The sequence below is a fragment of the Rhinopithecus roxellana genome, chromosome 14 (genome assembly GCF_007565055.1).
Source record: "Rhinopithecus roxellana isolate Shanxi Qingling chromosome 14, ASM756505v1, whole genome shotgun sequence".
Classification (NCBI taxonomy): Eukaryota; Metazoa; Chordata; class Mammalia; order Primates; family Cercopithecidae; genus Rhinopithecus; species Rhinopithecus roxellana.
Window position 1 is genome coordinate 86,766,727 of NC_044562.1, and position 24,821 is coordinate 86,791,547.

At 36.9% G+C, this 24,821-nt stretch overlaps 2 protein-coding genes across 6 annotated transcripts in view; one reads left to right on the plus strand and one right to left on the minus strand.

Annotated features, from left to right (window-relative positions):
* Positions 1–216: 216 nt before the first annotated feature.
* C14H2orf69 (chromosome 14 C2orf69 homolog) lies at positions 217–13,622 on the plus strand. Its single transcript, XM_010373657.2, has 2 exons — positions 217–718; positions 10,431–13,622. The coding sequence occupies exons 1-2, from the start codon at positions 389–391 to the stop codon at positions 11,253–11,255; spliced, it is 1,155 nt and encodes a 384-aa protein (XP_010371959.1). The 5' UTR covers positions 217–388; the 3' UTR covers positions 11,256–13,622.
* Positions 2,714–24,821, minus strand: part of TYW5 (tRNA-yW synthesizing protein 5) — a 37,808-nt gene continuing 15,700 nt past the window's right edge. For 2 of the 5 annotated variants that reach the window (XM_010373619.2, XM_010373625.2), the window contains exons 5-8: positions 24,493–24,630; positions 22,006–22,093; positions 21,532–21,648; positions 16,998–18,996 (exon numbers count right to left, since the gene is read on the minus strand). In XM_010373619.2, coding sequence (XP_010371921.2) covers positions 18,740–18,996; positions 21,532–21,648; positions 22,006–22,093; positions 24,493–24,630 — 600 coding nt within the window. In that variant the 3' untranslated portion in view covers positions 16,998–18,739. Of the gene's footprint in view, positions 2,968–14,256; positions 15,015–16,997; positions 18,997–21,531; positions 21,649–22,005; positions 22,094–24,492; positions 24,631–24,821 lie in introns of those variants that run through there. The other 3 variants (XM_030916546.1, XM_030916545.1, XM_030916548.1) reach the window with 3 other exon arrangements.

Here is a 24,821-nt window from a genome sequence, read left to right on the forward strand (position 1 = left end):
CGACCTGCGGCCGCCCTTGCTGCTGCGCATGCGCTGCAACTGCCGCTTGCTCTAGCTGGGAGTACTCAGTTCAACTCTGCTCTTCGCCGACTCTTCCCCAGACTTCTGTTCGAACTTCCCGGCCGCGGCAGAACCCACCAATCACAAACGCCCTTCCTCAAGCCACGCCCACCGTCTTCTCCGTGATCCCAAGTCCGATTTCGGGCACACCCCTCCCTTCCTTTCCTTACGCACGCTGCGCGCGGTCGTCCGCCTCTGACGTCGTCGCCTCAGCGCCGGCTCTAGGCCGGGCCGCGGCCGCCGACCGTTGAGCCGCTTGGCTGAAGTCCCTCCCTCAGGAACCCCCCCGCCACCCTCCACCTCCGAACCGCTCTCGCGGCGGCGACCCATGTGGGGGTTCAGGCTCTTGCGGTCGCCGCCGCTGCTGCTTCTGCTGCCGCAGCTCGGAATCGGAAACGCCTCGTGGTGCTCTCAGGCCAGAACCATGAACCCGGTCGGCAGCGGGGGCGCGCGATGCTCCCTCTCGGCCGAGGTGCGCCGCCGGCAGTGCCTGCAGCTGTCCGCCGTGCCTGGAGCTGATCCGCAGCGCAGCAACGAAGTGCTCCTGTTGGCTGGCGGGGAGGGACTGGAACGGCAGGACCTCCCCGGGGACCCAGGGAAGGAGGAGCCGCAGCCGCCGCGCCAGCATCACGTCCTCTATTTCCCTGGGGATGTGCAGGTAACTCGGGGCCTGCTTGGGTATCTGTTCCCTCCTCTCGTGTATACGGACGCGGTCACTGGATTCTTCCCTCGTAGCTGCTGCCTGGTTCCTTTCCTTGCCTGAACACACCCACACATTCACTGAGGGTGGCTCTTCCCTTACTCCACGAAATCCAAAACCGTGGCTTCCACGCCCCTGTTGCCCTTTGTCCATAGAACCCCATGGGGAAGGTGTCGGACGAGGGCTACGATCTCGAAAGAGCCAGCTGTCGGTCCAGGCTTCCAGGAGGCGGAATTTGAGACAGGGAATGAGACGCATCTTGTATATTCATTCTATAATTTGGTTTTTCAGAGGACTCTGTGTGTGTGTGTGTGTGTGTGCTGGGCAGGGGACAGAGATGGCTTTCAAATTAAGTTAGCACGTAGTGTTTAGAAAACGGTGGCAGTAATTAAAAATCAAACAGACATTATAAAGGTACGACACCCAGTAACTCTAAAAAAGAGTGGAGATGGGAGTAAAGGGACAATGATTATTAAGCGTGTCAATATTTTGGTGCTCACCTCATTTTGTACTTTTGCATGTTATGTTTATTATTTTATAGCTGCAGGCAAATATCCGTGGTTATGTTGCCCTGAAAACTGGGTCTTAATCTAAAGTTGCATTATTTAATATGGTAGCCATTAGCCATATATATATAGCTATCTGAATTAATTAAAATTAAATAAAACTAAAAATCCAGTTAGTCATGTTAGCTGCATTTCGAGTGCTCAGTAGCTACAGATAGATGGCTTGTGTGTACTGTATTGGACAGCACAGATATATAGCATTATCATAGAAAATAATCCATCATCATAGAAAGTTCTAGACAGGTAAAGCTAGAATATAGCTAGGTATAGTTTCTCTTTTTTGTTTTTTTGAGACGGAGTCTCGCTCTGTTGCCCAGGCTGGAGTGCAGTGGTGCAGTCTCGACTCACTGCAACCTCTGCCTCCCCGGCTCAAGTGATTCTCGGGCCTCAGCCTCCCAAGTAGCTGGGATTACAGGCGTGCGCCACCACACTGGGCTAATTTTTATATTTTTAGTAGAGATGGGGTTTCACCATGTTGGCCAGGCTGGTCTCAAACTTCCGACTTAAGGTGATCTGCCCACCTTGGCCTCCCAAAGTGCTGGGATTACAGGCGTGAGCCACCGCGCCCGGCCTAGATGTGTTTCTTATACTATGAAATTACAATCGTTTATTTTCAAAATTGGTGCCTTAAAATGACATATTTAGAAACTTTGTGCTCTGAGTCAAATAATGATTAAGATATATATATACACACACACACACACATATATATATGTATATATATATAGTATTTTCTTTTGCCCTCAAAATAACTGACTGGTTTAGTTGACTGCTAATAAAAACTAGGAAAAAAAAAAGAAAAGAGAGAATAAAGAAAAAAAACAACTAGTACTTAGACTTAAGAGAAAAAAAAGGCACTTACTCACTTTTTGCCCTTGTGGCTCAGATTGGGAAAATAGCATGTGACATTTCTGACTATCAGAATAATTTTGTTGAACAATTACTGCATGCATTCCTAAAATAATGATGATGATAATGATAATGATAACATTTATTGAGCACCTCCTAAAGTGTTTTAAAGTGTGCCAGCCAAGATATATATATTACAAGTCTTCAGAGGAGGTTTAAAAAGTCTTACATGCAGTTTGAGGCCAGATTGCCTGGGTTTGAACCCTGATTTAGAACTTTATATTTAGGTATAAGGTCCTTGGACAATTGTTACATCTCTGTGTTTCAGGTACTTCAACTATAAAATAAGAATAATAATTTATAAGGTGTCAATGGAGATTAAATATGTGAATACTCAATGAGTTCTGGTCCCTTCTCATCTCTCTGGTGACTTTAAAAAGTATTGGAATATCCTAGTCATCTGTTCCTCCACATTTCCTCTGTCTGTGTTCACTCCCTTCAGTCTCATGGCTTTACTCACTACCTGTACACTGACACCCCTCAATGTTTATGTATCTAGCCTACACATACTCCCCAAACTTTAGGCCAACCAGTTATATGCAAGATTATTTCCTTTTGGATATTTAATAGATATCCTAAACCTAAAATCTCTGGATCTTCACCCCTGTGCAGTCTTCCTCATGTATGGAAACTTTACCTTCTCAGTTGCTTGATAGAAATCTTGAAGTCATCCATTAGAAGTCTTTCATACCTCATATCATCAAATCTAGTGGCTTCACCTTTTCAGTGTATCTAAAGTAATCAGAATAACGATTGAAAAATGTAAGTCAAATCATTCCACATCTGCTTAAAACTGCAATCACTTCCCATGTCACTCAGAGTAAAAGCCAGAGTCCTTCCTGTTAATGTCCTGTCCTGCAAGGCTTTTCATTATCTGTATGTTTTCCCACCCTTTTACCTATCTGACTTGGTCTCCTTTTTCTGTTTACTTTTCTCCAGCCTTCTCTGGCTTTCTTGGTGTTGCTCAAACATGTCAGGCACACTATACCTAAAACGTGTTGTGCATACTGCCTGCAGCAGCCTTCCAAGTAGATGAGTTGTAGGTTTATTACCTCACCTCTTCCAGGTCTGCTCAAGACTCTGCCTCTCTGAGACCTTTTCTGACCATCCTGTGTAATAATCATAGTATATATAGGCTTCCCATAAACTTTTCTTCTTTATTTTTACTCATTGCATTTACTATACTAGTTACTTTTCGTTTTGAGTTTTGTTTGCCTTCTGCCACTAAAATATAAATAAGCACGTCTGTTCACTGATATAATCTGTAATGCTTGAGTGCAGCATGTAGTAGGTGTACAGTAGATGACTTGTTATATAAATGAGTATTTGTGAGTTGCTTTGAACAATGCATGAAGTACTTGAAATGTGTTGGCTATTATATAAAATGCTATTAGGCTGATTTCCTCATCTGTAATTTTGTACTTGATTCTTTTGAGCCTAATATTTATCCTGATGAAATTTTCGCTGTTAAATACAGCCTATCTTTTTATTGTGTTGATCCTTTTAGATGCCTAGACATTCTATTTTATTTATTTTCTTTTATTACTGTTTTTTACAGAGACAGGGTCTCACTGTGTTGCCCACTCCTGTGTTCAAGTGATCCTCCCGCCTCAGCCTTTTGAAGTGTTGGGATTACAAGCATGAGCCACCACACCTGGCTGAGCATTCTTGTTATAGCTTTATTCTTAATTTGAATAAATATTGCACAGAATAGGGCTAAACAGAATTTTATAAGATAGTATTAGAAGCTTTCCCTATCTTTTTTTTTTCCTTGAGATGGAGTCTTGCTCTGTTGCCCATGCTGGAGTGCAGTGGCATGATCTTGGCTTACTGCATCCTCCACCTCCCAGGCTCAAGTGATTCTCCTGCCTCAGCCTCCTGAGTAGCTGAGACTACAGGTGCATGCCACCATGCCTGGTTAATTTTTTTTTTTTTTTTTTTTAATTTTTAGTAGAGATGGGGTTTTACCATGTTGACCAGGCTGGTCTCAAACTCCTGACCTCAAGTGATCTGCCCACCTGGGCCTCCCAAAGTGCTGGGATTACGGGTATGAGCCACTGCACCCAGCCCTTGTATTTTAAGTAAGAGTACAATTTTGTGAATTTTGACAAGTGTTAGAATTATGTAACCACCATACTCATGTTGTAGAGTATCTCCATTATCCTAAAAAGTACGTCTGTGCTCCTTTATGGTCAGTATTCTTTTTCCAACCACTAACCTGCTTTCTTTCACTATAGTTTGTGCTTTTTCTAGAATTTTGTTATTGTCAGTTTTCTTTTCCCAACCACTAATCTGCTTTCTTTCACTGTAGTTTTTGTTTTTTCTAGAATTTTGTTAATTTGTCATATGGTATGTAGTCGTTTCTGTGTGACCTGTGTCACTGTTTAATACTTTTGAAATTCATCCATCTTGTTACCTGTATCCATAGTTTTTTTCTTTTTTTATTTTGTTTTTTTGAGACAGGGTCTCGCTCTGTCACCTAGGCTGAAATGCAGTGGCGTGATCATGGCTCACTGCAGCCTCAACCTCCCAGGCTCAAGTGATCTTTCTACCTTAGCCTCCCAAGTAGCTGGGACTACAGGCATGCACCATCACAACCTGGCTAATTTATAAAATTTTTTGTAGAAACAAGGGTCTCATTATGTTGCCTAGGCTAGTCTCAACCTCCAGGGGTTAAGTGATCCTCCTGCCTTGGCCTCCCAAAGTGCTGGGATTGCAGGCATGAGCCACTGTGCCCAGCCAGTAGTCTATTCCTTTTATTTACAGAGTAGTATTCTATCTATGTATGGATATACAATTTGTTTATCCATGCAGCAGCTCATAAACATTTGAGTCATTTCCAGTTTTAACTCTTTAAAAATTTTGCTTTCCTAAAGGTTAGAATCTATAGATGATCATGCCCTAAGTGGTATGTCCTGGTCATGTACCTTGGAGCTTCCTATACTTTATCAGGCAGCTCTCTTAGGCTGGACCCTGTTCTGGTCATTCCAGCCTGCTTACCTCAGATGTGCCCTTTATGTTTATAATAAACAGAAATTTATTTAGCTCATGATTCTGGAGGTTGGGAGGGGCCTGCATCTGGTGAGGGCCTTCTTGCCCTGTCATCTCATGGTGGAAGGCAGAAGGGCAAGAGAGCACTAGGGAGTGGGGGAGGGGAAGGAGAGGCCAAATTCATCCTTTTATCAAGAACCATTAATCCATTCATGAGAGTAGAGCCCTTGTGACCTAATCACCTCTTAAAGGTCCCACCTCTAATCATAGTTGCTTTGGGGATTAAGTTTCCAAAACATGAACTTTGGTGGACACATTCAAACCATAGCAGAAGTTTGCTGTGCTCTAAGGGCAGAACACTTAGTTTGAATCTATGATTTGTCTACAAACTCTTGGAGACACATGTCAAGATTTCCTAAAAATCCTTTGTTCCTTACTTCAATAGCAGTTTGGAGTGGCTCTCTGAGTTTTTTGCAGGTCAGCAAGCATTTAACTGGAGTAGTAAGCATTCTTTAAACTCTCAAGAGATTCTCTTGTGGCCTGCCTCACTGGGGATGAGAAGCATGGCCTTTCACCCCTTACCTCTTCTGGGGATAGTAGTGCATTGCATTCCCAACTAGGATAAAAACTCTCTTGAAAGAAATCCCTCTCTTTCCTTAGTCTTTAACCTTTTCTGTAGATTGGCCACGGGTAACAGCCTCGGTTGCAGAACCAGTTTGGGCTACCTTTTTGTAACTCGTATAGGGGTGTCTGGTGCCTCTTTTTAGAATATGAAAGTGTGTTTCCATTGTTCTCAGATCTGGGCTTTGACACACAGTAATGATTCCATCTTTACATTTTACTGCATACAGTTCCTTAGAATAAGCATTCTCCTTCCTCTAACCGTGGAACCCGGGGCTGAGCAAGGAAAATATCAAGTTTCTAGAGTTAGAGCACCTTCTGTGTGGTAGGGACTAAACTGAGAGTCATAAAATGTAGGTTCATTTTGGCTTATTAACTAAATAAATATATAAATAACTGTAGTTTCTAAGACCTCAGGTTCCTTAACTGTAAAAAGGATTTAAATGAGCCCTTCCAGATGTAACCGCCTATAATTTCATGATAATTGTATATATCATTAATTATAAAATAGTTGTGCAGAAAGCAATAGCAGAATCCATAAAAGGTCAAATGATGGCCTTCTAGGAATTAGCATTTTTTTTTTTTTTTTTTTTTTTTGAGACGGAGTCTTGCTCTGTCACCCAGGATGGAGTACAATGGCGCGGTCTTGGCTCATTGCATCCTCCACCTCCCGGGTTCAAGTGATTCTTCTGCCTCTGCCTGCCGAGTAGCTGTGACTACAGGCACGTGCCACCATGCCTGGTTAATTTCTGTATTTTTAGTAGAGACAGGGTTTCACCATGTTGGCTAGGATGGTCTCCATCTCCTGACTTCGTGATCCGCCCACCTTGGCCTCCCAGAGTGCTGGGATTACAGGCATGAGCCACTGCACCTGGCCTGGGAATTAGTATTTTTAACATATATGGCTCAAACTACTAATATTAGTGAAATATAACTTAGGAAGGAATTGAACATCATAGTGGGAAAATTATCATAGGACATGAACAGAAAATTAACAAAAGAAAAATGAAAACTGCCAGTTAACAGTGTTTAACCTGATTGGGAATCAAAACATGCAAATTAAATCAAAAGGGAATCAAAACATGCAAATTAAATCAAAAGTAAATCAAAACATGCAAATTAAATCAAACATGCAAATTAAATCATTTTATCATAGTAGCAAGGATTTTTAAAAATTGATGCTAATAGCCATTAGCATTAAGGATGGGTAAAGATGTGGGAAAATAAGCACTCTTTTATGATTCCAGTGAAAGTGTAAATTGGTATTAACCTTAGATGTCTAAAAATTATGATGCAAATCTATATTGATATGGAACCATGCCTATAATATATTTTTAAGTGAAAACTATGTATAAGCTTATTGCTTGGTGGGGGAGAAGAATGCTCCCTTGTATACATACTTGTATATGTGTATGCTAGAGAAAACTGGACTGCTAGACATCAGAATTTTAATAATGATTATTTTTAATTGGTGGTTATATGGATGATTTTTCTATCTTACCTATACCTTTGTATATAGACTGAATTTTTGTAGTATTTACTAGTTTTAATTTTTAAATAGAGAAAATGTGCATATTGCTAAAAGTTCAGATTATTCAAGGTTTTACATTGAAAAGTAATTCTTTCTTTCACCCCATTCCCTCCAGTTGCCCATTTCCCTTCCCTCCCCCAAGGCTGCCACTGTTAGATATATATACACACACATATATATATGGGACTACAGGGGCACACCACCACACCCTGCCAATTTTTGTATTTTTTTTTTTTTTTGTAATAGAGACAGGATTTCACATGTTGCTCACGCTGGTCTCAAACTCAAGCAGTTTGCCTGCCTCTGCCTCCCAAAGTGCTGGTATTATAGGCGTGAACCACCGCCCCCAGCCTCAGGCTTTTTTAAAAAATACAAATGGTTGCATAGTGTACTGGATTTTTTAGCCCTTATTTTACAACCCATAGGAGTAGGAGTACTCATAGAGCTGCCTCATTCTTTTGAAGCAGAGATAAATATCCTTATACATATTTATTTATGCATATATGTAAGTATATCAATGAGATAAATTTCTCGAATTACTAGGTCAAAAGGAGAGTGTATTTCAAACTGATAGATACTGTGTATGACCATTAGAAATTAGGAAAACTCACATCATTTATCTTATTTTTCTCTCACCCTCTATATCCAGTCCATCTGCAAATCCTGTTGACACTACTCCAAAATAAATTCAGGACCTTACTACTTTTACTACTCTGGTTCAAGCTGCCTTCTCTTATCAGGATTATATTTCAGTAGCCTTTTAATGGTCTCCTTGCATCAGCTGTTGCCCCTTCATTATTAGGAGCCAGAGTAATATTTTCAAAACATATATTATATCAGCCTTTGGCTCCAGATCCTTTCAGAGCAAAAGGCAAAGTCTTTGTGGTGTCTTATAAAGCCTGGTCAGCACCTCTCCTCTTCCCTAAACAATCTCTCTGCCCTCCTTTGTGATCACATTTGATACTGTTGACTCCTCTGGAGCCACACTGACCTCATTGCTGTGTCTGGATTATGTTCAGCAAGCTCCCACCTCAGGGCCTTTTGCAGTTGTAGTTCCTTCTGCCTGAAATACCCACGTGGTTCATTCTCTGAGTTCCTTCAGGTCCTTTCAAACTATCACTTTATGGAGAAGCCTTTCCTGACCATTCTGTGTTAACTAATAATTTTCTACACTCTCCAAAACCTTGTCTTCCTTTTCTCCTGCTTTACTTATTATGTTGTGTTATACTTACCACCATCTAATATATATATATATTTTTGAAATGTTTCCAAGCTGTAAGTCTGATATGTTTTGAGCTGTCCAATATGGTAGCCACTAATCACTTGTGGCTATTGACTACTTAAAATGCTGTTAGTCCACTTGAGGAACTAAATTTAATAGAGGAACGACATTTTTAACTGTATTTAATTTCAGTTAATTTAAATGTATATTAAAAAATGGATACCCAGTTCAGTTCATGGAAAACTTTTAAGTATATTTGGAACAAGTTGGGTATGTGAGTTTACTTTTTCCGCTGTAAATTTTATGAGATTCAAATTCAGATCAAGTATTTCTGATGAAAATTTAGCATCCAAATTGAGATGTACTGTAAGTATGAATACACACTGGATCTCAAGCACTTAGGAAGGAAAAAAGAATGTTAAGATCCTCCAGTGATTTTTAATATTGGTTACATGTTGAGATTGTGATATTTTGGATATATTTAGCTCAAGAAAGAAATGATTAAAATTAGTTTCACCTGTTAACTTTTTACTTTTTAAAATCTGGCGCTTGAAAATTTTAAATGTGGCTCATGTTTTATTTCTGTTGGACAGTGCTGCTCTGTTTACTTGTGGAGTTGTTTGTTGTGTGTATCTCTGCAGTAGAATGTGAGCTCCATGTGAACAAGGGTTTAGTCTCTTTTGTTCCCTGCCCAACTGGTAGGTATCCAGTAAATTTTATAGAACAAATGAATAAATTTGAATGAATCTCCCCCCCCCCCAAAAAGTCAGTATGAGTAAAATTAAAACAGTTTATGTGCACATCCTAGGACCTAAACAAAAAGTTATGGTTAGTATATATAGAATGCTTATAAATAAGGTGTAAATACAAAAGGACAAAGGAGGCTGGGTATGGTGGCTCATGCCTATAATACCAATACTTTGGGAAAATGAGGTAGGAGGATGGTTTAGTCCAGGAGTTTGAGACCAGCCTGTGCAACAAAGTGAGACCTTCTCTCTACAAAGAATAAAAACGTTAGCTACATGTGATGATATGCACCTGTGGTCCCAGCTACTCGGGAGGCTGAGGAGGGAGGATTGCTTGAGCTCAGTAGGTCAAGGCTGCAATGAGCCATAATCATGCCACTGCACTCCAGCCTGTATGACAGAGCGAGATCCTGTCTCACACAAAAAGTGGGGAATGAGGGAATGAGGAGCAAAGGATATGAATAGGCAAGAATAGAAATCCAGACTTAAATTACATATATTCTTTGACCTAGTTTTTCCATATCTAGGAATTTAAGGATATAATCACAGATGTGTACAAAGAGTTTTCTATAATGTTTATTGCAGCTTTGTGTATAATACTAAATTTGAAATTGAACGTAGTGTTCAGGTTGCTAGAGAAATTCAAAGAGGGAGGGGTATAGAATGGCAACTTAGGGAAATATTTTAAGATTCTGTGTTGGTCAGAAAGTGTATCTAGTGAACCAAATTTATATTTTCAGTTGATGTGTTAGGAAAATTGATTATATGTATATACTAAAATAAAATTTGTTAAACATATCTATAACCCTTCAAAATTAAATTTTTAAAAACTTTTTACTGTTCCATGTAGGTATATCTTATTTCCTTGTCTCTTGATAGATTTCAGGCTTAAACTGAAGAAGTAATTGGTTCAAAAATCTTATTACTAGATAGTAATGACAAATTTATAGTTTTCATTTCTAGTGTATATTAACCATAGGTCATTGTAACATCCTTTCTCCACAATAAAAATGGAAACTATTTTGTGGAAATCATTTTATGTAAATATGTATTTAATACTTATTTCATCTTTCTTACTTTTCAGAATTACCATGAAATTATGACTCGTCATCCTGAGAATTATCAATGGGAAAACTGGAGTCTAGAAAATGTTGCTACCATTTTAGCCCACCGGTTCCCCAATAGTTACATTTGGGTGATAAAATGTTCCCGAATGCATTTGCACAAATTCAGCTGCTATGACAATTTTGTGAAAAGTAACATGTTTGGTGCCCCAGAACACAATACTGACTTTGGAGCTTTTAAGCACCTTTATATGTTATTAGTTAATGCTTTTAATTTAAGTCAGAATAGTTTATCAAAGAAAAGTTTGAATGTTTGGAATAAGGACTCCATAGCATCTAACTGTAGATCCAGTTCTTCTCATACTACGAATGGTTGCCAGGGAGAAAAAGTGAGGACCTGTGAAAAGTCTGATGAATCTGCCATGAGTTTTTATCCACCATCATTAAATGATGCATCTTTTACTTTGATTGGATTCAGTAAAGGTTGTGTTGTTTTGAATCAGTTGCTTTTTGAATTGAAAGAAGCCAAGAAAGACAAGAACATAGATGCTTTTATCAAAAGCATAAGAACAATGTATTGGCTGGATGGTGGTCATTCTGGAGGAAGCAATACTTGGGTTACTTATCCAGAAGTCTTGAAAGAATTTGCACAAACAGGGATTATCGTTCACACTCATGTAACACCTTACCAAGTACGTGATCCAATGAGATCTTGGATTGGAAAGGAGCACAAGAAATTTGTTCAGATACTTGGAGATTTTGGTATGCAGGTGACTAGCCAAATTCATTTTACAAAGGAGGTTCCTTCCATAGAGAATCACTTCAGGGTTCACGAAGTATTTTGAGATTACAGGTATATTAATGAACTTGTTCACTGGAAGAACATAAGCACTTTGAGTGCTATAAATTGAGATTATGGGATGTAATTCATACCTGCATTGTCAGTTTTGGGGTATGGGGGGAAGCACACATTCCTAAAATGTGAGTGTAATGTGCAATAGTATTTTTTGCTTGTGAATGTGAGCAGTTATTAATTTGGATTGAGTTAGAATTAGTTAATTTGAAATCTAACAAGGTGGTTTGTAATAATCCTGAGGAGATATAAGACCCTTAAAAATGAAAGTTACAACATAGTTCTTATAAAAGGTAACTAAAATTGTTACTGTTGGAAATAACTGCTTTTCTGAGTAATGTTTTAAACTAATTTGGTGACATTTTAACAGTAACTAGCTATTTTAAGTGGAAATATTTTCATTTCTCTTCAAACAAAAGCAAAGGTACAATGCTGTTTTCTATCATTTTGGAATAACTGTACCCTGCCTCTTGTGTTTTTGTAAACTCCTTGACTCATTCTTTAAAGTGTCACCAAGTACTTTTCTCATGAGAGTCAACATATATTTGTTTCCAGATGTCCAAAAGTGTACAGTAGTGTAAAGGTGGTTTTTAAAAACATAGCCAGGTGTGGTGGTGTGTGCCTTTAGTTCCAGCTACTCGGGAGGCTAAGGCAGGAGGATTGCTTGAGCCCAGGCTGTGGTTCACCATGATTGTGAGACTAGCTACTGCACTTCAACCTGGGCAACATAGTGAGACTTCATCTCTAAAACAAAATGAAACAAAATTACACTTAAGCACTATTGTTTAATTTTTAATTGTCAGTTTTTTATTATTTTGGATAAGACATTCTGGGGTTTCTTGAATCTTGGCCAAAAACCAGTTGTTTTGGAAAATTGCTTTAAATTGAGCATATTCATGTATATTGGATAAAAATGTACTACAGAGCAAATTTCAAATTTTTCATTAATCAGTCTTTTTGAAAGGATCAACTTGGATAAAATAAATATATAAAGCTCTATTTGTTAGAGCTCTATTAAAAAGGAAACAGATTCCATAGATCTAAGTCAATGTTTCTCCAGAAGCATGATTTTGTCTGCCAAAAGAAAATAGCTCTCTTTGGCCAAAATGCAAAATTACATTGCTATAAGAAAAGTTACAAGGGAAAGTTTGAAGACACAAATGATTTAATTTTGGCTCAAAAACTGAATTTGCTCAACACTGCTACATAATTTGGGTGAAGTTTCCTTCTGCCCGTTTTTCTTGACCTAGATAAATACACTTTGAGAAATCCAGATCTAATGAATGTCAACCAACATTGACATCGTAATTGGGTGATTACAATAAAAGGTGAGCAGTTTGTTGTTTATTAATAATTAGCTTTTGCAGGTCATGAAATAGCAGGGAAGTAACATGCTGCTTTAGGACTAAAAAAAAAAAAGACACTGAAGCTTAATACCTTAATGACCCAGAAGACCTAGATTTATAAAGCCATATAGAATAAAAATGTTAATTTCTTTGGTTTCTTCCCAGAATTATATTTTAATAACTCTATAAATACATTCCAAATATTCGGAGACTCATGAGAAAGGATTCTTAACAAATGCTTAAAAATAATATCTCTTTTTGGTGTTTTAACAATTTTATAAACTGCAGAACAGCATCGCTAAATTTTTTTTTTTTTTTTTTTGAAAGACAAAGTAGTATTATGTTGCTTCAGTTTCTTTAAATACCTCCTGTTTCTTTTGAGACCAAAAATTCCCATGAAGGAAATAAATCAGCCTGATTTTAACATTTTACATATTACATTGCCTTTAAGCACTATGATTGGATGGCTTTTTTTCTATTTGTTTAATAATCCTTGGTTAAATTCACATGTATCTAAAGTAAAGTAGTTGAGTTACTGAATTCTATAAGGGGAAGAAAAAGCATTTATTTTCACATGATTAACTGAAATAGAAAAGTAAGACATTTAGCAGAATTCATTTAAAAATAAAATAATTTTTAAAAAGTCAGACGTATTTAAAAATCTGGGTTGTCTATCCAGTATGTGAATGCTTAATTATAAATGTTACATGTTGAATGGATATTAAGAGTAACTCACCAGGCACCCAAAACTGCCATCATAGCAAAATGAGACAATATTGAAAAGAAAAAATATTTTCTGGAATGAAAATATGTTCAAGTTGATCCATATTCAGATATTTTCTATTTAATATTTCAGATTGGTTGTCCACATGTAAAACTTACTGTAATGTTAATTTATACTTTTGGTTTGTGCCTTTGTCATGAGTTGAGAAAAGTAGTCCTACAAATAATGTGAAAGTTGTTACCACCACAGCATGAATGTATAATTGTATTAAAATTGATCATCCACAGAAGTTTGTTTGGATGTGCTTTATATTATTAGCATTGTTAAAACTTCAGATTATTTAAAAGGAAGCCATTTCTGTCTACCCTGCTTGGTTGGGTTTGTATACAGTAAGTCCTCACTTAACATATCAGTAGGTTCTTGGAAACTGGGACTTGCAGCAATATAACAAAACCAATTTTTTTCTCATTGTTTTAACTAGATGACAATGAACAAAATGTTGAGGACCTGCTGTTTGTCCTTTTGTTTAAAGTCACAGTTTCTTAAGAACCTGTGCACATTAATTGAGGACTTACTTTATGTCTTTTCATTATCCTCCATGTCTTTTCAAATGAGCAACTTTGAACCTTTTTTGTACAAATACATATCTTCTCCCTTTAAAATTGCTCCATAAAAATTTGCACTATATCCACTTCTTTTATTGGATTTCATAGAGAACAAAACCTCTAACAAGTTCATCCTTTCCTCCTTTTGGTGCTAATCATCTCAGGGATCTGTAGTTCTGTAGTCCTTTAGCTTCTTACAAGACTTGGTTAGGGTATGGTGTAATCTATTTTTCATTTCATTCATGTAATCTAAGTAACCACCAAGGTCAAGGAGGGTAGGCAATGAGGATATAGGACAGACAATACAAAGTCCCAGCATGTTGGTATAGAAATGTTTAATACATTAAAGCTTATGAGGTAAAATACAAAACAAAAGGTAGTATTCGTAAAAGAGCTATTTTGTTTTATTTCACTTGAAGATCTTTAAGAGAAACAAACATAAGAGGAGATATAGACAGACCTCATCTGTAAACTCATGTGCTCTTTACAAAGGCAGAGACCCAGCAGCTTTTAAGCCAGTTAGTGGTAGAGACAGGCAGAGTCACCAAAAAAGGTCATTTTAGTATCCTGTTTAATGGAACTTAAAAAGACTACATCACACACCGGGGCCTGTCGTGGGGTGGGCAGAGAGGGGAGAGATAGCATTAGGAGATACACCTAATGTAAATGACAAGTTAACGGGTACAGCACACCAACATGGCACATGTATACATATGTAACAAACCTGCATGTTGAGCACATGTAGCCTAGAACTTATAGTTAAAAAAAAGAGAGAGAGACTACAACTTAGGTATGTTTAAGACACCCAAAAACTTGTGGCTTGTATGCTTGAAACAAGACTAAGGTAACACCAGAGATGCATGGGTGACTGCCAATCTATGTTAGTTCCTCCTGACTACATCTATTTTTTACCACTGGGGAAAGGAGTCACAGCAGCACAGTTCCAATTCCATCCAGGCCTGCCTTCCAGCTTCCTGCATTTTTTTTTGTCAACTCCTTTGATGTCTGTTGGCAACTTTTTATAGGTGATAGAAAAGCCGCCTTTCTAAGGTTCTTTCCAAATGTTCACATAGCTGCTGTTCAAAAGGATGAAGGATACAAATTAAGTTTTGTTGACTGTTTCCTTTGATTTGGTATTTCATCAGAGTGAGTTAGAAATTAATTACAGAATAGAATTCTAATGTATTCAAATACCAAAACAAATAATGTTATGGACATGCTAATAATTACACTGTGCTAAGTTTTCTTTTGAGACAGGTCTCCCCATGTTGCCCAGGCTGAACTTGAACTCCTGGTTTCAAGTGCTCCTCCTGCCTCAGCCTCCCAAGTTGCTGGGACTACAGGTGTGGACTACCACTCCCAGCTCTGCATATAGTCTTTTTTTTTTTTTTTTTTTTTTTTTTTTTTTTTTTTTTTTTGAGACAGGGTCTTACTCTGTCACCCACGCTGGAGTGCAGTAGCACAATTCCAGCTCACCGCAACCTGCACCTCCCAGGCTCAAGTGATCCTCCTATCTTAGCCTCCTGAGTAGCTGGGACTACAGGCGCACACCACCACACCTGGCTAATTTTTTGCTTTTTTTTTTTTTTTTTTTTTTTGAGACAGAGTCTCGCTCTGTCACCCAGGCTGGAGTGCAGTGGCCGGATCTCAGCTCACTACAATCTCCGCCTCCCGGGTTTACGCCATTCTCCTGCCTCAGCCTCCCGAGTAACTGGGACTACAGGTGCCCACCACCTCGCCCAGCTAGTTTTTTGTATTTTTTTAGTAGAGGCGGGGTTTCACCGTGTTAACCAGGATGGTCTCGATCTCCTGACCTCGTGATCCGCCCGTCTCAGCCTCCCAAAGTGCTGGGATTACAGGCTTGAGCCAATTTTTTGTATTTTTGGTAGAGACAAAGATTCGCCATGTTGCCCAGGCTGGTCTCGAACTCCTGAGTTCAGATGATGTGCCCACCTCAATGCATACAGTATTTTTACAATGTATTTTGAAAGGATAATATAAACAAAAGTCCAAATAATATAAAACTGTAGATTCCAATCGGCCCACCTAGTTGAACCTCTTCTTGGAGGCATAACTATCACTGGTTTCTTGTGCATCCTTAGAGATAATTATATGCATATGCAAATAAGGTGTTCACACACCACGTACCTTGTTTTACACAAATGGCAGTACAGTTTCAAATGTTTTTCATGTAATATATTTAATTCTTGTATTATTAGTAGAGATGGGGTTTCACCATGTTGGCCAGGATAGTCTTGATCTCCTGACCTCGTGATCTGCCCACCTTGGCCTCCCAAAGTGCTGGGATTACAGGCATGAGCCACCGCACCTGACCCATCACTTTTATTTTGAATCTTGTCTGTGTAGCAAGCAGTGCAGTGAGAAATTTTGTTGGCAGAGGAAAAAAATTCCATTTTTGCATCAGGTCAAGCCCCCAAACTAGCCAAAGAAAAGCTGTGTAATCTATTCAAAAGTACTGGAGAGGTGCTGCACATTAGGGAGAAAGAATGGAGAATTACTGGTCACAACTAATCCCAGTTTCTATCACCTATAGCTATGTGAGCCCAGACAATCATTAAGCAATCTGGGTTGGTTAGATGGCTTCTAAGATCTCTTTCAATAAAAAAGTTCTAAGATTAAGAATTCCTGAGAAGTTGCGCTAACATACACTGTGTAATATTTTATACGTTAAAAACAAACATCTCATTTGGTCTTAACCCAGTAGGAAAAAGAGTATTTTGTATTTGAAATAAATAGACCCTAATATTAAAAATTATGACCAGGGAAATAATTTTAAAACATCCCAAAGGAAAGTTCTCTAACTTTCTAAATATAAATTAATACTGCAACAGGAGCTACCTCAAATCTCTTAGCAAAGAAGGAATATAATTAAATAGAAGAACTAGCACCAGTCATCAACTATGTGCCTGCCCTTGAACTATCTCTCTGCATTTTTGTAGTTCTGTTTTAAAGATGAGAAAAATAAGCTTCATAGATAAATGTTATTTTGTCTCAGGTCATCCAGTTTGCTTCTCCATTAAACAATTAAGATGAATATGCAGTGCACAAACTAATCTGTTTTATTGATACTTCCAAGTTTTCTACATGACTCTGGATTTATACTTTGTATCAATTATCTTGCTGGTTAAGAAAAAAACAAGATTTATTAAAAACCATAAATATTGTGTAAACTAAGGAGAGTTTTGTCTTTTTCCTTACTGAAGGACAAGGGATCATTAAAGAAGTTCTTTGCTTTGCTTAAAGTAATGAAGATCAAAATCTGGTAATTAAATTTGACTAATATAATCATTCCTTTTCTGACAAGACTTTTTTCACTTTTATTCACCTGAGTAACTTAACCTGTTTCCAAAGACACCTAGGAAATTCAGAATGTTTTATATGCTTTTCCTTTCTTATTTACTATAATTTATAGGACATGAGTGGATGGATTCTCTTCAATAGAGAAAATGATTTTCTCTAATTAAAATGCACCAAATTGATGTACTAAGAGATTCTTTAGATGAACACATTTATGTTCAGCGAAGATTATCTGGTCTTCAATGACACTGCAATATAATTACTAGGTACAAAACAAAGAAAAGCAGAGATTCACACACAATGGCTCACTGTCTTCAATGACAGCACTTTTAGGATCTCATTTATTCATTCTTTAAGTAATTTTTTCTTTTAAAAAAGGGATAAGTGGAGAAAAAAGTTGGGAAATCTTTAATTAGGCTAAGGTTTAGACATAGGTATAAATTAAAACATTTATTTTCTAACATTCGAAAACCAAAAAAAAGACCTGACATACTGGGTGGCAAGAAATGTCAAGATCAGATTAAACATTTGTTTTGGACTAATCACAAAACTAATAATCCAAGTCACTATCATCAAGTGCAGTTGATCTCAGCTCTGATTATGCATCAAAACACCCTGTGAGGTCTATACTAAGTTCCTATACCAAATCCCAAACACGAATCAGTCTACAAAGTTGGGACCTAAGTATCTGTACATTTTTTAAAGTTCCTCAAAAAATTCTGCTTCTAGGCAAATGTAATAAATATTGTTGGTTGCTCATGTTTTTCCTATCAGAACCAGGATTTAAAAAAAAACTATCCTTTCTGCCCCCATATATCCCTTATGTGGCCTCCACTTCTACTCTCAGCTCCAGTGGACCTGACTGCCATAAAGGTTATTCCAAACTCTTTGCCAGTGACTGGCTTAGGGATGGACAGGTCTAAGTTACTTTAGAGCAATGAGACCTAAGGATATGGAAAATGAATTCTGGGAAAGCTTTCTCATATTAGGACGGGGCCCCTGGAATCCAGCCTGACTCTTCCGCTGCATGTAAATGAAGATGCACAAGGCTCCAACTGCTACTGGCAATCATCCCATGACCACGAGGGTAGCCAGCCTTAGGATGATGCCAATGTTGTGGTTGAAAAGGGGGTGGGGTGTGGAGACGGGCTCTCAAGGTTCTTGATGACATTACTGAATCACTAGATCAGAAACACTGCAGCCCATTCTGTCAATAGATTTCATGTATTGTGATCCAATATATTTTCTTACCGTTTTTAAGTCATTTTAAGTTGGACTTTTAGTGGTCAGCATCTGAATGTTAAATAGTGGTCCAAGCACAGCATTCTTTAATTATAACAATCTATATCAAGTAGAATGCACACAAACACCCCTTCATACTTATATAATCTGTAAATCTGATGTATCTTTCCTATTTTAACAGAACAATTTATATCATTATACCTTACTAAAGTGTTGATGTACATTGCATTCACTTCATTATTTACTCAGAGTTCTTGCTGTAGGCTTTGTCTTGAATGTGTAGGACCATTCGTCGTGCATAGAAGTCCCTATATTCCTCTGGTAATTCGGCCAGTGTTTTCAAGGCTTTGTCCAAAATTTGTGCAGCTCTTGATGCTGCTGTAGGATCTTTGTTTCCATAGGTATCTGTCTTATCATAGCATTCAGATGGAAGGTGCTTCCAAAAGATATTCACTCCCACTCCAAACTCTTCAGAAATTACATTATGGAACCATAAAGCTGGAGAAAGTTTAAAAAACAAGTTAAAAATAAAACCTACAGTTAAAAAAAAACCCAAAATGTCAGTGAAATATCACGAATTGCATATAGCCAATGTAAGAAATAATTCTTGTAACCAGATCCCTTCGTTAGCACACTCCAGGCTTTTAACAGAATCATTTTAACTTTTATGAATTGCCAACAAATTTAAAGTGTCAATAGCACAACCCTTACTTTTAAAACCTTTAGAAATAGCAATTTTTCCTTTAAACTTGAAAGACATAATAAATATATATTTGTTTTGCAGTTCTCTAATCTAGGGCTGTGTTTTACTTGTTTATACTTCCTGAGTCATGGAACCACATCAAAGTGTTTATTTTTTGGTACACAGAACATTTCAATTACTTGAGGAGTATCTTTGACCTTTTCTGATTCATTATAATACTTTTGTCCCTAAAGACTTCCTGTTCAAGCTGCAATTTCGTTTTCTAACTTGCTTACATTCGTATTCATTATAGCCTCCTCGTTTTATATTTTGAATGCAATTATAATCGTCTTACATTTCTTTCAGCTCCTTTATAAATAGTATACAACACTATAGCAAATATTTTGGTGGTGGAAATGATGAGTAAACTTTATTATATACCTAATTAATTTTTTTCCTTTTACTGGGAAGTTTACTTTATTTTCAGTTGAATGTAAACATTTTCAGAATATAGGTGCTAGAGGAATACTAAAGCAATACCACGATATAACAAAGATGGAACACTAATCACGGAAAAACCCTTTTAATCCTGTGAAAGGGAGATTTAAATTTTAGAAACTTATTCTAAGAGTGTTTAAGGAAAAACAAAAGCTTAACATATTTTGATTTGGAAAACTAATTTTCAAACATGGTTTTAATCTTAACTACACTTTCTTTCAGAATCCTTTTTTTCCCTTATTCAATATAATAGGAAGAAAATGCTAACCATTCAGTTGAATTTAAACCCAAAGATGGGAATTTTGCTTTTGTTTAAAAATATATGCAAATGTTCAGTATTTCTATTTTTTTTTTTTCTTAAAACAATTGTATGAAGAATAAGGGAAAACTACATAGACCTTAATCATGCTCCCAAGATACAAAAACCAAAAATGTAAATTTAAAAGATGGCAATGGATTTGAAGACTAATACATGGGTTGCTTTCAATGAAAATAAGAATAAAAAGTCAACCAAATTTTTATAAATGATTATATGAAAGCCATTATATCAGGCCATTTTGGGGAAAACAAAGATGAACAAAACATAGTTCTTTGTCTTCAAGGAATTTATCTAGTCCCAAATGAAATAATCAAATATCTATCTTTATTAATATTATTTTTATCAATGAAAAGAAGTATTAATGATTCTTAATATATTAATTTAAATATGGAACTATAATTATAAATAGAATTTGTTAACATATCCCTTTAATTTTGACTTTTATAATCTTCAAGAGTTCACTTTTAAGTACTAATTACAGATGTTAATTACCTTGTTGTGTTGAACTTTATGGACTTTCAAACTAATGCCTATTAATTGAACAAAGAAATTAAGTGACACAAATCCAGACTGTATAGAAAAATAATGTACACAAATGATACTACAGGTGTTGAGATTATAACATTTTAATATTTAATGAAATCTTTCATCTGTTTTGGCCTTGAAAGATATTTATCATTTTTTTTGGTAAATAAGTGACAAAGTTCTAAAATACAGAAATATTTTAAAAATAAAATAATTTACAAAACCAATCAGTATAATCTTTTCCCAGATATAAAGTGTCTTACTTGATGTCATTTAATAAAAAAGGGTATAATAATATTATTAAAAAAAAATTTTAAAAACCAACCAGTATAATCTTTTCCCAGATATAAAGTATAATAAAAAAAAATAAAAGCCATAAAAAAAGTATCTGTCTTGATGTCACTTAGTAAAATAGTTTAGAGTATAGTATTATTTTTATAGGTTGCCCTTGAAAGCAAGACTGTTAATTTAGTTTATTTAGACACAGGGTCTTGTTCTGTTGCTCAGGGTGGAGTACAGTGATTCCATGATGCCATGGCTTCAACCTCCTCAACCTCAACCTCCTGGGTCCAAGAGATCCTTCTGCCTCAGCCTCCCGAGCAGCTGGGACTTACAGATGCACACCACCATGCCTGACTAAATTTATTTATTTATATTTGTAGAGACAGGGTCTCACTATGTTGCCCATGCTGGTCTTGCACTTTTGGCCTCAAGTAATCCCCCCACCTTAGCCTCCCAAAGTTCAAGGTGGGAGGATTGCTTGAGGCCAAAAGTGCAAGACCTGTTAATTTACAGGCCAAAAGTGCAAGGACTGTTTTATAAGTTTGCCTAGGCCTGCTTTAAACACACACACACACACAGAGTTTTGTCTAAAAATCATCTCGTATAGGACCAGATACATATAACAAATATATGTTTGTACTAAAAAAAAAAAAAAAAATCACATGAAGGATGAGTGACAGAGTACACATTTTATAAACAGCACATTAGTGAGGTCTAGAAATCTTACCAGGAATGAATAATACATCCCCAGCTTCAAGGGAACATTCATATCTTCTAGCCTTGGAAAAAAGTGGATATTTAGCCAAGTCTGGGTTATCTATATTCAGTACTTCTGATTTAGTACCTAAAAAATTCCAAAAAGGGATAATATAGATTCAGCAAAGTTAGCATTTTAAAAAAAGTAATCACAAATATAAATTTGAAAATTTATTCTTTTCTATCCAGTTACTTACTGTACCCACACTGTGAGAATTACTATGCTACTGACACCTAAGACAATTTTCAGTGACTCACTCTTTAATTCTGATGACGATACCCATGTAATATAATTAAGATATCAAATTTGAACCTGTTATTACATATATACACAAATACAATTATGATTAAGTCCTAAACTGTTCTTTTCCTATAAGAATCAGATTTCTCAAAAAGAGTAACTGAATAGACTTCAGAAATATAAACTTAAAGAAAAATCCCATACCTTTTAAATATAAATACTGGGCATCTCGAGGACTGAAGAGTACAACACGCTTTTTTCCTGTCACTTGTATTAACAAATTATCCATTACCTGAAGACCAATAAAAGCTTATGGGTAATCATTATCTAAAATTCAAATAAATAGAACCAATGGCATTCTAAACTTTAACTGCAAACCCGATCCTTTAATGAGACTTGACTTACTTTACTTAACTCTTACAGTTACCTAACAATAAAAACATTGGTATTCTATAAACAACTGGGCCTTAAAGACATTTCTGGAGTACTGCCCTAAAATGGGAAGACTTGGCAAATTAGAAAACGTGGAGTCAGAAAACTATTTGCCTTTGCCTCACCATTAACTGACAGCATAGTTAAGCCTATTTAAGGCTCCCCTTGGTGAATATTTACTATCTGTTAAGCAATGCTATAAGCCCAAAATTAGACAACAGAGTAAAAGCACTTAGAAAAATCAGATGCTAGGAAAATACAAGGTACTGCTGTAACCACTGCTACACTCTTTACATATGTTCATCCATAATTTTATTATAGGTATCTTGATTTTCAAATTATTTCTATAGGAATATAATCTCACAGATTTTCTTTTTTTTCTTTTCTGCAAACAGTATGATTTATGACAGATTTTCTTAATATATATTTATTATTGGAGCAATCTTTTGCCATGAATGTAATGGTATACTTTCTTGGTATAGATTGTGAAAAAATGTTAAAGGCAGAGCCACATAATTCTCAGCTAAGGATTTAAGATAAACACTAAGCAAGATATATTCATGATTTTTTACTTCTACCTAAACATTCTTTTAGTACCAACCCTTTACTTAGTGTTCCTCTGACTTAATTTTATAATAAAAGCTTTATATATTACATTCTATTATAATTTATGTAAAAGGATACTACTCAAAATTTAAAACATAATCATAGAGGCTGGGTGCGGTGGCTCACGCCTGTAATCCTAGTACTTTGGGAGGTCGAGGTGGGCAGATCACTTGAAGTCAGGAGTTCTAGACCAGCCTGGCCAACATCGCAAAACCCCATCTATACTAAAAATAAAAAAAATTAGCCGGGTGTGGTTGTGCATGCCTGTAATCCTAGCTATCCAGGTAGCTGAGATGCAAGAATCGCTTGAACCTGCGAGGGACTGGTTGCAGTGAGCTGGGATCGTGCCACTGCACTCCAGCCTGGGTGAAAGAGCAAGACTCTGTCTCAAAAAACAACCATCATCATCATCATCATCATCATAGAATATAGTTAAAATGTATTACCACAGGATTTTCTCACGTTATTCATATGAAACTGCAAAATATGCTAAGAGTTTATGTCTATTTCATTTAATTACAGATTTACTGACTATGGTAAAATCCTCCCAAGAGGGTCTCAATTACAAAACACATGTATAAAATGTTATAGTGTGATTTATAACTTAAAAAATTTTTTTCTTTGGAAACTTGTTAGATATTCCTTTACCTTCCTTAAGTTTCTCTACTTTCCAACACCAAACCATATACCATACTAGTATTTTTAATGTTTTTAAAATGCTTATAGATGTGTACATAAACTTAAGCAAACAAAATAACACCACAAATAATCAAGATCAAATTTTTTTTTTTTTTTGAGACAGAGTCTCACTCTGTCGCCCAGGCTGGAGTGCAATGGCGCCATCAGCTCACTGCAAGCTCCACTCCTGGATTCACGCCATTCTTCTGCCTCAGCCTCCAGAGTAAGTGGGACCACAGGTGCCCGCCACCACGCCCAGCTAATTTTTTAAATTTTTAGTAGAGACGGGGTTTCACCGTGTTAGCCAGGATGGTCTCGATCTGACCTCGTGATCTGCCCGCCTCGGTCTCCCAAAGTGATGGAATTACAGGCGTGAGCCACCGCGCCCGGCCGATCAATATCAATATTGTACACATTTTTGCTACCCTACAAATACAGTAGATATTTGACATTCTCAAGGCATATATGTATATATATATATATATACACTAAGATCTTCAGACATCCCCAAATTCTTACAATTGGTAATGACTCAACAAGCTTCGGCCTTTTTCCTGACTAACATAACTCTGGATGACCCAGAGAGTTATGGAACTCTGGGTGGCCAGAGTCATGTGTATCATTTATACCTCCTCATACTACAAGCTTATCGCTTTTTCCAATACAGTTTCCCCCATTATCTGGTGGCCATTTTTCACATGGAAAAAAAAATCACTTCATAAAACTTGGTATATATATGATGATGAATCAAGAATAGGACCACAGGGAAATACAAATGTGAGGAACCAATTCTTTTGCCATTAGCAAAATAATTCATTCCTCTATCACTGCTATGCACAGCACCTATTTTCAAAAGTCATGTTTCAGTGAATTACACAGATCTTTAGGATAACCTATAGGAAGCTGAAACTGACTGTTAAATCTATAATGTAAAAGATCTATTGTAGCTTTAAATTTCTCATTTATGTAGCATACATCATAATGAGTCCATAGTTGTAATCCTGGTGAACTAATTCGAAAAACACTGGAAAAGAATTGTTCCTCTCTGAAGAATTCTGGAAACTTAATATCTCCTTTCAACAAAGGAAACTGCTTTCTGATATCTGCAACATCCTGCATTTACAGAAACATAAAAAGAAAACATCAGATTAGACCCTATGATATTAAGGCAGACTAGGGCAAGCAAACTTTGTTCACTGCTTTAAAATACTATGATGTGACCATGTGCCAATACAGGATCTCTCTCTCTCTCTCTCCCCCAAGTAGCTGAGATTATAGGCACCTCCCACCACGCCCAGCTAATT